The following is a 15,138-nucleotide window of genomic DNA, read 5'->3' as shown; positions in this document are numbered from 1 at the left end:
TATATAAATATATGTATACTATGCTGCTGTAATCCTGTAAATGCCCCCACTGCGGGACTAATAAAGGATTATCTTATATTATTCTATTTAATATATTTTATATTATATCTTATATTGTATATTATATTATACTATATATTTTATATTATGTATTAAATAATATTTGATCTTGTGTATTATATTATATATTAAATTAAAAAAATGATATATTTTATTTAATATTATATTTTCTTTATATTATATTATATTATCGGAGTCATGAGTTTAACGTGTTCAGTTCCTCGTGGTTCCTGAAGGGGGCAGCAGCAGCTCGTGCGGTCTGTTTTATTTCCGACCGTAGAAGAAGAACCGGGAGGTTTTGTGTGTGTGGAGAATGATCGAGGTGCAGAGAATCTGTGTTTTTATATCACAATAACTTCACAATAATCATTCAAAGTCTTGTGTTTAGTGTAACATAAACGCTGGAGACTTCCCGCCGGTTGACCACGTGGTAAGGGGGAGAGATGTACCGAGGTCGACCTCCAGCGAGAGGAGGCTACGGGCCCCCGTTCGAAGGCCGAGGACCTCCTCCTCCGAGGCCGTACCCGGTACCTAACCCGGGCTACAGAGACGACCGGAACCGGCCCAGGCCTCCGTTCCACCCGGAGTCGTACCGCCGCTCTCCGCCGCGCAGGAGGTACCCGTCCCCCGGGTCAGGAGGCCACCGAGGCGGAGAGTACTGGTCCGGTGGTCCGCAGAGAGAGGTGAGACATTCGGGTCCTCCGGGCTCAACGTGTGAGAATGAAACGCTGTCCTGTTAGCTCGATTTGTTGTTAGCATTAGCGCCTCTGCACCAAACTCCATTGAAAACACGCCGTGTGTCACGTTAACGTTCTTCTTTATTACCAGGTTACTGTTTAACGTTCACTGTGTAACTTAATTATATCTTTGTTGTTGTAAGGTGTGTCACTAAAACACGTCGTTAGCTAGCGTTAAGCTAACGTTATCTTCATCGTAAACCACCGGTGTCAACAGACTCTACAGTCGGTGTTTCTTCAGTTATGCAGCTCATAGAGTTTATAGAACAACGTAATATGTCTCTAAGTGTTGTTGAAGTACTGTTCATATGAAGTAACGTTGTTTGTTGGTTCGTGTTTCGTAGCTTTAATTATCTGATTTATGAATGGAGGTCGTAGGTGTCTCTTAACTTTACTATGAGTCTGGTACTGAAGAGTACCTTTTATAGAGACCCTCTCATATGTATGAATGTATTATTGTACTGTGACGTTACAGGGAGTTATTTATCCCATCATGCATTTCAAGGTTATGTTTTCATTTGTTGTTGTAGTGATTTTGCATTGGGTGGGAGGTGTGAGCGCATCTCTAAAGAGAACGACCACCAATCTGTAGTGTTTCTTTAAATCATCGTCACGCTTAGCCCCGTCACGTCACGCTTAGCCCCGTCACGCTTAGCCCCGTCACGTCACGCTTAGCCCCGTCACGCTTAGCCACGTCACGCTTAGCCCCGTCACGTCACGCGTAGCCCCGTCACGTCACGCGTAGCCCCGTCACGCCACGCTTAGCCCCGTCACGCTTAGCCCCGTCACGCTTAGTTCTGGTTCAGACTGGTACAGCGACGTTAAACATCTCTGATGGAACAAATATTAAGAATATCTGTTTTGAGGTGCATCTTTCGCACGATATCTTTCTATGTGAAAGATCGGTTGCCTATTTCTCAAAATGGTTGCCACTGTCACAGATAATCAGGTGTTCCTGTCTGAGGAAGCCACGAGACATAAATGTGTCTTTTATCGTTGTGTGTTTCAGAGGTCTCCATCACCTCGAGGGTCGGGTCCCATCGACCACAACCTGGTCATCACCGTTGGCAACGAGCTGACTGGACCATCTGGCTCCGCCCCTTCACGCCATCATGACAGGTACTGGTGCAAACAGAATTCTTATGGGCTCATGAGACTACTGGTGGATGGAATGTGAACACCTATCGGTTTTCACGACACGTTTGTTCAATCTCAATCTCGTGTGTCCGTACAGAGACTACCCTCCTCGACCCGAGTACGAGCGGAGCCGGAGCCGAGGCCGGAGCCGACCCCGCAGCCGGAGTCCAGACCGCAGCCGGGCCAAGAGTCAGGGACGGAGCAAGAGTCAGGTGAGGAGCAAGAGCCGGCCCCGCAGCCAGAGCCGCAGTCCGGACCGGAGCCGGGGCTGGAGCCGGAGCAAGAGTCGCAGTCCTGTCTGGAGCCGGGCCAAGAGCCGGGGTCGGAGCCGGAGTAAGAGTCGCAGTCCGGACCGGAGCCGGGCCAAGAGCAGGGCCAAGAGCCGGGGCCGGAGCGAGAGCCGCAGTCCGGACCGGAGCCGGGCCAAGAGCCGGGGAAGGAGCAAGAGCCGTCCCCGCAGCAGATCTAGGTCTCGGTCCAGGTCCGGAGGGCGGAGCCACGGACGCAGCAAGAGCAGACAGAGGAGTCGCAGTGCGAGTAGCAGCAGCTCGAGCTCGAGCAGCAGAGACGACAGTGATGACAAGTCAGGAAAAGGCTTCAAAGAGCTGGAGACGGCTCGACGCAGGAAGGAGCTGGAGGAGATGCTGAGTCTGCCGACAAAATCCATCCTGAAGAAACGCAACGACTCCGAGGACTCGCCGTCACTCAGGGTAAGACGCACAGCAACAGCCTAAACGCCTAAAAAACACATCGCAGAATGGAGTGTTCCTGAACTGATTTGTTTATAATGATGCCGGTTCAAAATGCTTAATATATTCTCTCATTCGATAATAAGTTCTAAGTCACGAAGATGGTCTGTGGTCCAAAGAAGTCACTCTGCGCTGTCTCTCTGTGTTCCAGACCACCGACTCCCCCCGAGGTCCAGAGGACTCCAACATTTCCCGGGTGGCTGACCAGCTGCTGCAGGCTGTGAAGGGCATGGAGCCTCACATGGTGGCCTCCATGCTGTCGGAGCTGCGGTCCGACCCTCAGATGGCTCAGCGCGCCGGCCTCGACGCCGAGATCAAAGAGATCCTCAACCTCCTGGGGGGGCCGGCGGGGGCCAAGGCTCAGGAGAAGGCGGACGACATCGACGACGAGGAGAAGTTCCTGTATGGAGACTCGGAGGAGCCCAAACCTCCGCTGGCGGCCGAGCCGATTCGACACCACGGGCTGGATCTGTACGGAGAGGTGTCGGAGGAGGCTCTGTACGGAGACTACCCCCAACAGAAACACGGCATCGCTCAGACATACGGCCTTCCGCCGGGGGCCTTGCCTCACCTTCAGGCCCCTCCCACCACGGGAGAGGTGGATGTGAGGTACGCGAGCCGGCCCTCCATCAGCCCCGACCAGAACATCACGGTCCAGGTGCTGAACTCTGCTTTACTGCCGGGGATGGAGCCGCTGGAGGAGGGCGAGCGCCAGGCGCTGGAGGAGTACGAGAAGATCCAGGACCTGCTGAAGACCATCGGCCTGGACTTGGGCGTGACTGAGATCAGCAAGATGGCCGCCAGGACCAAAGAGCGTCTTCACGGAAACAAGCCGCCTCCGAAGACGCCAACGCACAGCAGGCGGTACTCCTCCGGCAGCTCGGACGGCAGCCGGGGCCGCAGGAGGCGGAGCCGCAGCAGCAGCTCCAGCAGCAGCAGCCGGAGTCGCAGCCGCGGGCGGGGGGGCAGCTGGAGCAGCGGTGGCGGCAGGAGGAGCTCGGCGCCGCCCAAATCTCACAAAGACATCAAAGAGTCGATCGCTGGGCCGAGCGTTGCTGTGCCGCCGCCGCACAAAGAGCTGCCGCCACAAACCCCCGACCCCAACGTCCTCCCCGCTCACCCCGGGGTCCCCGTACCCCCCTACCCTCCCTCACAGGTCCACGGCATGATGCCCCCCAACTTCCCCCCGCCGGGTTACAGCCAGTTCGGAAACTACCTTCCCTACATGCACCAGCAGTGGCCACCCATGTACCCGCCCCCCAACATGGCCCTGCCCCCCCAAACCGGCCCAGATGAGTTCCCCCCCACTCTACCCTACAAACACCCCTACAGCAAACTGGCCCCAGAGCCGGGGGCCAAAGGTTGGTCAAGTATTACAGCAAAGTTCAGCTTGTCGGTCAGAACCAGAAGAAGACGTGACAGGAAGTCGTGTTCGGATTAGTTGATGTAACTCTTGTTTGATTGGTTTGTCGTCAGGTTCCACGATGAATTCTGCTCCGGGCGGTGAGAAGGGAAAAGTCAGCCGAGTGTCTGAGGAGCAGAACAACGAGAGCCAGAAACAAAAGGTGTCGCCTCGACTCCATGATGTTCAACCCGGGAGAGGAGGACCCAGACTGACATCCTGTTTGTGTGCTGTGTTCAGGTTCTGGAGGAGAGAGAGAAGCTGAAGCAGGAGAGAGATGTCCGGATGAAGAAGAAAGAGTATTTGATGAAGGAGCTGGAGAGGCTCAGGAAGCAACAAGGTGAGTTCACGTGTGCCCTTTGTCACCGTCGTCCTCCTGGAGACACAGTACAGCTGACGGAGAGGAGGGTGTGTTTTTTCAGGGGAGCTCCTGAGGAAGAAGCGGCGGGAGAAGGGCGGCCACAAAGACCCTCTGCTGCAGGAGATCAGCCACCTGCAGGAGGAGGTCATGGCTCAGATCTCCAACCTGCGTAAAGAGCACGAGGCTGCTGAGAAGAAACGCAACGAGATCGAGAAGATAGCGCTCATCCTCGGCCTGATCCCGTCCGACCGGCCCCGCAGGGCCGTCAAACCGCCCGAGGACGAGGAGGACGAGTCGCCATCGCCGCCGCTGCCAGAGAAGAAGAAATGTGAGGCGCAGAGGAGTCCTGAGGGCCGGCAGGCTGCCAGCAGCTCCACCATGAAGGTACAAACACCTGCAGAGGAGGTAAAACGGGAAGTTCTTCTGAATCATAGCTAGGGCTCCTCACCTGGTCCATTTAGCTGCTTAACAGCTAAATATTCTGTTACTGAGCTGTGATTCATTGTCAGATAACAAGCGGGTCACCTGATCTATGAGGTCTCACCTGCTGAGTTCAGCTTCATCTCCTCAGTAGAAACTCTGTCTACTTTGCTGTTTTTTCAGGAAAGCCACCGACAGGCTTTTGCTGTGAAGTGGTTTCTGTAGGAAGTGTTGAGTTTTATTGACAGTAGTTTAACTGCGATTGATTTTAAAAAAGAAACCTGGAAGAACAGGATGTTATTTGAGGAGTGGTCTTCGTCGTCTCTCGGGTCGTAATCATCAAGATCGTCTTGGTCTTGTTTGAACACAGATAGCTCAGAGGTTTGTTTCTCATCAGCTTCAGTGATGATGACAGAAAGTTTACTGTAAACTGTAAAGCGAAGTAGAAGTTCCAATCGATGTCGAAGCGGCTGCCCGATTCTCTCTCGTTGAGTAGCTTCTCTGAGGCCAGAGTTTACGGTAAGAAACTTTTAACATTCCACATTTAAAGACAGAACTGTTTTTAGTTTGACTGAATCCTGACCGTGTCCATTTGTCCCCCGCCGTGTTGACTCTCCTCCATCTTTGTTTCTTAGCAGACCTCAGCAGCGGCGACGCCGTCGTCGTCGAGAACGTCTCCGGACGAGCCGTCCGCCGACGCCCCTCCGACTCCGCCCCCGGAGCCGTTTGAATACTACGACGCTGGAAACCACTGGTGCAAAAACTGTAACGTCACCTCTGGTTCCATGTTTGATTATTTCACACACTTGCACAGCAAAACGCACCGAAAGGTTTGTTTTTAATGTGTTCCACCTTTTGCACTCAACGTCTATATAGAATCACTTTGATTATTGAAGTTAACTCCAGCTTGTTCTAGGCTGCTTTTACTGTGAAACTCTTGAAACAGGAAGCGGTTCCTGTTTAAATCTAAGCTTCCAGCTGATTTCTTCTTCTTCTGTTGCTCCGAGGATCTTTGTCTCTTTGATCAGAGTTCAGTCAGAACGTCTACCGAACTGAAGAACGTCTACCGAACTAAAGATTGTCTAGTGACCGTCTACCAAACTAAAGAACGTCTACCGGACTAAAGAACATCTAAAGAACGTCTACCGAACTAAAGAACGTCTACCGAACGTCTAAAGAACATCTACCGAACTAAAGAACATCTACCGGACTAAAGAACGTCTACCGGACTAAAGAACGCCTACCGAACGTCTAAAGAACGTCTACCGGACTAAAGAACATCTAAAGAACGTCTACCGAACTAAAGAACGTCTACCGAACGTCTAAAGAACATCTACCGAACTAAAGAACATCTACCGGACTAAAGAACGTCTACCGGACTAAAGAACGCCTACCGAACGTCTAAAGAACGTCTACCGAAACGTCTAAAGAACGTCTACCGGACTAAAGAACGCCTACTGAACTAAAGAACGTCTACCGGACTAAAGAACGTCTACCGGATTAAAGAACATCTAGTGACCGTCTACCGGACTAAAGAACGCCTACCAAACGTCTAAAGAACGTCTACCGGACTAAAGAATGCCTACCGAACCAAATGTCTAGTGAACATCTACCGAACTAAAGAACGTCTACCGAACTAAAGAACGTCTAGTGAACGTCTACCGAACTAAAGAACGTCTAGTGAGCGTCTACCGAACATCTAGGGAGCGTCTACCGCATTAAAGAGCGTCTAGTGAACGTCTACCGAGCTAATGGGCATCTAGTGAACGTCTAACGAGCGCCTAGAGAACGTCTACCGAGCTAACGGGCGTCTAGTGAACGTCTAGTGAACGGGTGTCTACCGAGCTACAGAACGTATGTTAGTAAAGCCGTACATTCAGATTCGTAGACTCGTCCTCTGTTCAGACTCATTCAGCTCTCATGTGAACTCTTAATTGGTAGTCTACGTCAGCTGTACCACACCACATGTTCCTCCCGTTGTAACTCCTCTTTTTGGTTCCTCAGACTCTGGACCCGTACGACCGGCCCTGGGTTTCCACTCCCACCAAAATCAACAAGAACCTGCTGTCGGAAGAGAAGCTGACGAAACCCGCCAAAGGTATGCATCAATGCACATCCATCACTTTCCTAAAAGTCCTCTCGACGCTGCTTTGTGTCCCGATGATGCCGGTGTTCGAGCCCCTGAATGTTGTTAGCCGTCTTTTGCTTCCAGGTGGATCTCTGCTGCAGTTTCTGTCTCTTAATGAAAACAGTGCTAACCAAAGAGACAAAAGACTCTCACGGAGCTACAGAGGAGACGTCTGTGATGTCAGTTCATTAGTGTTTCATGTGTCCAGTGAAGGCTGCTGTAAAACGTAACGTTCAGCAGTAACCTCTGGAAAGGTGCTGCTCATTCCCTCAAACAACCGTCCTTATTTTGATCTGTACATCGTTCTCCACGTGTTCTGTAATCACATGTCACCTCTCTGACAGGATCTGGAACACATCCGACCAGGTAAAACACGATTGACCGTTGGCTTTATGGCCGCTGTGTGTTTTAAAAACGGGCTGCGTGTGTTTTTGCTGCAGGTTCAGAGTTCCTGCTGCCCGTCAGAGGATTCTTCTGCCTGCTGTGCAAACAGTTTTATGGAGACGCCATCTGTGCAGAAGAGCACGTCACCACTCACGCCCACAACGAGAAATACAAGGTATTTAAGCCCCGCCCCCTGTTTTGCTCTGCAGGAACTCATGGAACGTCTGGCGTGTCGGGACGGGTACCGTTTAGTGTTTTCTTGACAATTAAGTAAAGAATCCACATTTCTTTATTATTCTTTATGTAAATTTCTTGAGAAGCGATACAAGAAGTTTTAAAATCTTTAAAATACATTCTCAGCTCAACAATGATCTCAGTGATTATCTTTCATTGATGATCCTGTTCTTCTGATCAAACTCTGTATGACATCACTAACGTTACCTGACAGCTGCTCCTCAAATGGATTGATGTTCAACTTGTTGGTTCAGATGTTTAAGAGTTAAGCACAACTCAGAGTACCGATAGCAGAACCACTAACTCCGGACCGCATCAATGCACCAAGTTTCTTTACTCGTTTAGAACCGGTTCCTGTTTAGAACCCGGTTTCGGGGGTCCATCGTGTGTCCACTGTCTCTGGTTCTGCCTTTGATTCCTGGAATAATAATAATAATAATAATAATGTGCCCAAAAGAACAGACCATAACTAGAAAGGCTCTGCTGAATCCGCCCCGTGATTTGGAAGTGTTTCGGGTTCTTCGTCAAGTTCCATGAACATTAAACCAAACCTGAAGACAAAACAAACCAAAAACAATATTTGTTTGTCAACTTTTTAAATGATGTGTATGCAAAATGTTGTGGTTTGTAAAAAATCCCTGTGGAACCGACAACCAGAACCCTCCAGGTTTGGTGGATGGTGGGTGTTCATGAAGTGAAATCGGTCCCATGTTTCCAGGCTCTAGTTTTTATTTTCAAAAAGTATTTCAGTTATTCATATGATGTTCTGTTCAGAAGTATTTTCTCACTCTCTTGTCTTTCTGTTTCAACGCCTCCTTCCCCAGAAACAAATGTACGAGAACCCTTTGTATGAACAGAGGAGGAACCTGGACCGGCAGGCCGGACTGGCCTCCGAGACCAGCGGGAAGAAACGCAAACATGAGGACGAAGATAAGAGCAACAAGGACGAAAAGTCCAAACACAAAAAGGAGAAAAAGGACAAGGAGAAAAAGAAGGAAGAGTCCGACACTGTTCAGAAGGAGAAAATTAAAAAGGAGGAGGCGGAGGCAAAGCCGAGCAAAAAAGAGGAGGAATTTAAGAATGCCAAAAGCCTGGAAGAGGAGAGGCCTTCGTACAGCAAGAAAGATGAGGATGAAAAGTTTAAAAGCAGCAAGAAGGATGATAAATATCGCTCCAGCAGAGAGGAAGAGGTGAGGGGTAAACACGGCAGGAAGGACGACGACGACCGATACAAATATAGAGAAGAGGAATGTCGATACCGGTATCGCAGGGAGGAAGAAGACCGATATGACAACCGTTCCAAATACGGGCCGAGAGACGACGAGTATAAATACGATCTGTATTCAGATTTCAGATCCAAACATGACGAAGGGAAACTTAAGGCTGAGAAGGAAGCTTTTAAAAAGCTTGAGCCAGAGAAACCAGATACCAACAAACCCGAACCTTTGCCGAAGCCCTTCGACCCGCCCAAAATCTTCTGTGGACCCAGTCCGGCCATGAGGGCAAAGCTCCGCAAGCAGAGTCTGGAAACCGGGAAACCACCGCCACCGCCTCCGGCTATGGCCGCGACTCCTACGTTTGGGAAGTTCACATGGAAAAAGAAAGAGAGTATTCTGGCGAAGGAGGCAGAGAAAGTTGCCGCAGAGTTCATCAAAGAAGACGAAGCGGCTGCAAAGCAGAACCCGGTCTCGGCGGAGGATTCTTTTGCTAAATCTATGGCCGTTGCCAAGGAGATCGCCCACAAGCTCGGGGGCCAGAACACCACGCCTCCTTGGGTGTACAACCGGGCCAACCGGGGAAGGATCCGGCCTAACCTCCCTGCACCTGCTGCAGTCCTGAGGAAAACCGCCATGATGGGTAAACCCGCCCCTCTGAATACCTTCCTCTCCATTAAACCCCAAAACACAGGATTACTAGGACCTGCTCTGAAAGAACCACCCTTATTCTCTGATGGTCTCTCCAGGGCTCTCAATGCCCAGAATGCACTGCTGGAAGATAAACCTCAGCCACCAAGTGGTCCACCTTTGACATTCGAGGCAATGCCTCCACCTCCGGTGTCAAGACCTGCACCATTGGAGGCTAAAGCTCCACCTCCGGTGTCCAGACCTGCACCATTGGAGCCTAAAGCTCCACCTCCGGTGTCCAGACCTGCACCATTGGAGGCTAAAGCTCCACCTTCGGTGTTAAGACCTGCGCCGCCAGTTTGTAACCCTGCACCGCCAGTTTCTAAACCTGCGCCAATCGAGGCAAAGCCTGCACCACCTGTGGCAAAACCGGCACAACCAACAATGATAAAGATTGTGTCCGACGTGGCAGCTCCTGGCGTCCCAGAGGGCGAACAAACGCGCACAGTTTTTGTCAAGCCTCCACCTTTCATGAACATAGGCGATGGACCGCAAAAGCCTGAGAAACTTAAGAGTAACCTGGCTGCAGCTAAAGCCCAGGACTTATTCAACATCTTCTACAGCAGGGTTGACCAATCGGGCGCCTCCTCCATCACCAAACCAGCGACGGACGCCAGCGCTGACGGGAGCAGCACCAATAAAAGTCAGCTTCTTACCACGCAACCCCCAAAACCACAACCTCAGCTTCTAACTCAGTCCCAACCTCCATCTGAGGTCTGCAAATCTCCACAACCAGGCTCACCAAGTCCCCAAACTCGGCCAGAACCACTCATTCAAATTGAATCCGTTTGGTCTTTGCAGCCATCCCCAACTCCACCACCTGAGGTGGCTCCGTCTGAAACCCAGCCAAGACTGAAGCCACCAGCCCAGTCTGAGGCTCAGACTGCACCCCAAAACCAGTCCTCGACTCCTAACACTCAGTCCCAAACCAAGCCTGCTGAGTTGGAACTAACACCTCAAATGCAGTCCCCGCCCAAACTGGCCCCTCAAATCCACACAGACCCCCAACCAGACCAGAACAGCCAGTCCGTGCTTCATCGAGAGACCCTTCCTGAAACTGCTCCAGAACCTGCTCCCAAGCCAGGGCCCAAAACTAGAGGCAAGGCGACTCCGACAAAGAAAACCCCTCCTGCCCCCCGCCCTGTCCGGCAAACTAGATCTCAAACCAGATACCAGACCCGCCAGCAGCAGAGCCAGTCCGAGCCTGAGCCGGCTTCAGGAGATTCTGACTCGGCAGCTTCGGACCCAAAGGGGCAGGACTCGTCCGATCCCGGTTCAGGGTTGCTGCTGGAGGAGGGGACGCCTAGCGAGGAGGACCCTCAGATGATGGAGATCACCCCCGAGACCCTGGGCCTCCCCGCAGACATGACCTCTCTGGACTTTGATTACAATTTTAACTTTGAGTAACAGCTGACCTTAAAACCAGGAAGTCTCTGATCAGTAATTGACTGGACTAGAAAGGTGCTGACAGACTTTGAAACTTTTAAGACATTTAGGAAACCTTGTTGTCGTCTTCTCCAGAGTCTGGGACTCGCCTCTATAGAGTCTGGGATCCTAGAGACGTCCGGGTCTCTAGACCTGCAATCTTTTATTAAAAACAAGAAGTCCTGTAAAGACACAAACATCAAACCCATGAATATTTACTCAAGAGTTCTACGGATCTTAACGCGGTTCAGGCTGAGAACGTTTCAGCGCTGGAGGTTAGATTTATTTTTCCAGACGTTCCTCTAATCTTTCTCGTATATTACTGGATGATATTTTTAGTTTGTGACCCACAGAAGAAAAAAACACACCATAGCAAAGCACATGTTGTTCGGTCACCAATGTTTCAGGGTTTTGACCAAACTGATATCTGACCCGACTGTGTGGATCAAATGTGAACATGTCTTCATGTCCCTGTGTCCTCATGTCCTCATGTCTCCTCCTGCAGGTAAAGTACCCGACGCACCACCTCCTGTTTTTCTTGTTTATTTCTCTTCTTTTTAAAACCAGTCGGACCAAAAAGCAGCTCAGTTGTTGGTTCTCGTGTTAAAGTGAAGATCCAGGGTCTGATTCCTGTAGAGGTGCAGCAGGTTTGTGTTGGACCTCACTGATCTGAGGTCAGTGGTGATGTGAGAGAAACCAAACTCGTCTCAATGAATCTGTTGTTGCTTCAAGTTTCAATAAAAGTTAAGAAACATTGGCAGCTCTGTGTCCTGATTAGCCACTGTTACCTAGTACAAGTACACACATAATGTACTTTATCATGCTCTGAGGTACTTGGACTTCCTACTTCTTCACTACATTACTCTTTACTGTACTACATCTCAGAGGTACATATTGTACTTTTTACTGTACTACATCTCAGAGGTACATATTGTACTTTTTACTGTACTACATCTCAGAGGGACATATAGTACTCTTTACTGTACTACATCTCAGAGGTACATATAGTACTCTTTACTGTACTACATCTCAGAGGTACATATAGTACTTTTTACTGTACTACATCTCAGAGGTACATATTGTACTTTTTACTGTACTACATCTCAGAGGTACTTATAGTTTTCACTGTACTACATCTCAGAGGTACATATAGTACTTTTTACTGTACTACATTTATTTATCAGAGTATTATATATACTATAGATTATATAGTCATTCAAATATAACTTTAAAGTGATGAACACATTAATGTATTAATATATATTATTCTCTATCATGAGTACTTTTAGTACTTTAAGTATATTTTTATGCTAATACTAAATTGTAATATAACTTCCAGCTGTGGCTGGAGGTGTTTTGTTGCTAGGGAGGACTTTTCTCCTTCCTCATCACAGAACTCACAGGCAGCCAATCACAAAAATCCCTCCACGCGTTGCTAGGCAGGGTATCCGCCTCAGCAGCCAATCGGATGGCCCGGACCGGAGCTGAGACAGACCTAGTGACAGCGTCTGATTCCCGGGGAAGAACATCACGGAGCCTCGGTGGAAACATCCAGACTCTTCCAGACACGATGCCGAACAAAACCAAGAAGGAGAAGGAGAAGGTGAGCCGGAGACTTCTCTCAGTTTAGATATAAACATGGCGGCTTTGAAGCAGACGTTATTTATAGATGACTTTATATTTCATCGAGGACCGTTAGCGGCTAGCATGCTAACACATCAAGCTAACCAACTGAGGCCCAGCTAGCAGGGGACCGCTAAGCTAACGGCTAGTGAGGCGTTAGCTGGCATGTAGCATCAATGCTAACTAACGCTAGCTGGTAGAATGAACTGTTTGTCGCTGCCTGTAACGTTTGTCTTTAAATTAAATGATTCATTTAACATGAGCAGATAGTATATATTACATATACTATATACATGATAGTGTGACGTCATTCATTTAAACATGACATTTGTGATGCTAACCAGCTGTTAGCCGTTAGCTCCACCAGACTCATTTTATTATCATCATGTGAAGAGCACCTGACCAGAGAGTAGTGTGTACTTTATACACTCTTTAACTAGTAATACCTCAGTGTAGAAGTACTGTCACAAAGTAACAGTATCATCATCAAAACGTTCTTAGATCGTTATATATATAATATATATATACTTGTATTATAATTATTGATGCAGTAATGTTGAAGCTCAGTCTTATTCTGCAGATTATTTCTGTTTCATCACAGATGTTTAAGATGACGTCATCATGACAGTCCAAACACAAAACCTATTCAGTTTATTTGATATAAAACTAATGAATACATATTTCTATAATCTTCTTATTTCTTTTAAAATCACTTTTAATGAGCAGAAAGGTGGTTTATTTACTGTCTTTATCTGGAGCTCTCTACCACCTCTCATGTTATTGATTATCTTTATTATTTATATTTAGCTTCATAAATCACCTTCTTCTACAACCTCTGGATGAATACACTTCTGTCTATTATTCATAATTATATATATTTCTATTTCTGTCTGGATGTTTGCTTCGTTGTCCTGGAGATGGATCTGTTTATATCAGAGTCAGTCACATGACAGTAGATCCCATGTCTGTGCTAAAGCTAGATGTGGCTAAAGTTAGTTAGCATTGGAGTCCTAGTGGTATAGATCAGTTAACCAGTCAAACTAGTTTTGTTATCAAATTATTGTTAGATACATAAGAAATACCAAACATTTGTTGTCATTATCTTTGTGTTTTGGACTGAAGAACAGATTTATATTTGTTAAAGTATTGATCTGGTTTGTGGATGAATGGATCAGTGGAGCAACAGATCTCCTTTTATACACAAACAAGTTCCATCTTTAAAATACAGTTTGAACTAATGTTTACTTCCTGTTGTCTTGTGTGTCAACAGGAAACGGCTAAATGTGCTAAAAGCGGCATGAAGAACAGCAACAGCGGCGGTGGGGGGGGCAAAGAGGCTGCTGCAGAGAACTCAGACGAGGTGAGTGTTAGAATGTAAAACACATATGATGGAGTCACCTGACGAGTCACCTGACGGAGTCACATGATGAATGTGACGAGTCACATGGCGGCTCCTCTCATGGTAACTCCTCCCATGGTAGCTCCTCCCATCAGGGTGTGAACATGTTAAAGCGCTGTGATTGGTCGAGAGACTAGAAAGGGCGCTTTACCAGTACAAGTACAGTCCATTAAATCCTTGTAGTTCAGGACCACTTTTAATTGTTAATGGAGTCAAAGCACAGGACTACAGCTCCCAGAATGCTTCACTGTGTGTATGTGTGAGTGTGTGTGTGTGTGTGTGTGTGTGTGTGTGTGTGTGTGTGTGTGTGTGTGTGTGTGTGTGTTCAGTCCCAGCAGCAGCAGAGCGGCAGTAAGCGTCCCAGCAACAGCACCCCCCCTCCCACCCAGCTGAACAAGATCAAGTACTCCGGGGGTCCTCAGCTGGTGAAGAAGGAACGCCGCCAGAGCTCCTCCCGCTTCAGCCTCACCAAGAACAGGGAGCTGCAGAAATTAGCTGCTCTCAAAGGTGAGTCTGTGATCAACACACAACACACTCTGAGTCTGTCAACAACGTGACCATCAGGTTCTCATCTGTCCGACGGTCCATGAACACATCACGTGTGACGAACGAAACTGAGCTTAAAGTAGTGATATTTAATAAAACATTGTATTCTTCATGTCTCATTTAAAAATAAAGCAGCTTTAACCAGATTGTGTTAAAACATTAAATTGTGAAACTATGAAGTCATGATTGATTCATCTGAGACCAACACTCATGTGACAACAAATCAGAGAAACTCTGACTTTAAATCTGTAAAGTTAATAAAATGAGTTACTTCAGGCTGCTGAACACAGAGCAGAGAGGCTGGAAGTACACATATATACACACATATATATATATAAATATACACACATATACAGTGGATATAAAAAGTCTACACACTCCTGTTAAAAGTCCAGGTTTTTGTGATGTAAAAAAAATGAGACCAAGATAAATCCTGTCAGAACTTGTTCCACATTTAATGTGACCTCGAACATGAACCATTCAACTGAAAAACAAACTGAAATCTTTTAGGGGGAAAAATACAAAATAAAAATCGTACATAACCTGGTTGCCTAAATATGCACACCCTGACACTAATACTTTGTTGAAGCACCTTTTGATTTTACTACAGCACTCAGTGTTTTTGGGTA

At 47.9% G+C, this 15,138-nt stretch overlaps 2 protein-coding genes across 3 annotated transcripts in view; both read left to right on the top strand.

Moving 5' to 3' along the window:
- Positions 1–321: 321 nt before the first annotated feature.
- On the top strand, positions 322–11,695 carry znf318 (zinc finger protein 318). 2 transcript variants are annotated; one of them, XM_068734447.1, is made up of 11 exons: positions 322–743; positions 1,807–1,916; positions 2,032–2,644; positions 2,835–4,044; positions 4,160–4,248; positions 4,326–4,425; positions 4,508–4,830; positions 5,505–5,696; positions 6,871–6,964; positions 7,435–7,553; positions 8,437–11,695. In XM_068734447.1, exons 1-11 carry the CDS (start codon positions 504–506, stop codon positions 10,921–10,923), a joined length of 5,577 nt encoding a protein of 1,858 aa, XP_068590548.1. In that variant the 5' UTR covers positions 322–503; the 3' UTR covers positions 10,924–11,695. The 2 variants fall into 2 exon arrangements, with proteins under 2 accessions (XP_068590548.1, XP_068590547.1); XM_068734446.1 differs by having other exon boundaries at positions 5,502–5,696.
- A 736-nt stretch (positions 11,696–12,431) lies between these two features.
- The window catches only part of ppp2r5d (protein phosphatase 2, regulatory subunit B', delta), an 11,423-nt gene continuing 8,716 nt past the window's right edge, over positions 12,432–15,138 (top strand). Inside the window, exons 1-3 of the mRNA XM_068734473.1 lie at positions 12,432–12,544; positions 13,835–13,924; positions 14,293–14,470. Coding sequence (XP_068590574.1) covers positions 12,512–12,544; positions 13,835–13,924; positions 14,293–14,470 — 301 coding nt within the window. The 5' untranslated portion in view covers positions 12,432–12,511. The remainder of the gene's footprint in view (positions 12,545–13,834; positions 13,925–14,292; positions 14,471–15,138) is intronic.

The sequence above is a fragment of the Cebidichthys violaceus genome, unplaced genomic scaffold (genome assembly GCF_023349555.1).
Source record: "Cebidichthys violaceus isolate CVI_PGR_0920_01 unplaced genomic scaffold, fCebVio1.0.p SCAF_64, whole genome shotgun sequence".
Taxonomy (NCBI): domain Eukaryota; kingdom Metazoa; phylum Chordata; class Actinopteri; order Perciformes; family Stichaeidae; genus Cebidichthys; species Cebidichthys violaceus.
Note: the sequence above shows the minus strand (reverse complement) of the source record. Positions and strands in the feature narration are given on the sequence as shown.

What these genes read in the sequence shown, in the direction of transcription:
- znf318 (XM_068734446.1), top strand. Translation starts at nt 504, where the DNA reads ATGTACCGAGGTCGACCTCCAGCGAGAGGAGGCTACGGGCCCCCGTTC. An exon ending in CCGGTGGTCCGCAGAGAGAG is followed by an intron (nt 744 to 1,806) that starts GTGAGACATTCG and finishes TGTGTGTTTCAG; the next exon opens with AGGTCTCCATCACCTCGAGG. An exon ending in CCCACAACGAGAAATACAAG is followed by an intron (nt 7,554 to 8,436) that starts GTATTTAAGCCC and finishes CTCCTTCCCCAG; the next exon opens with AAACAAATGTACGAGAACCC.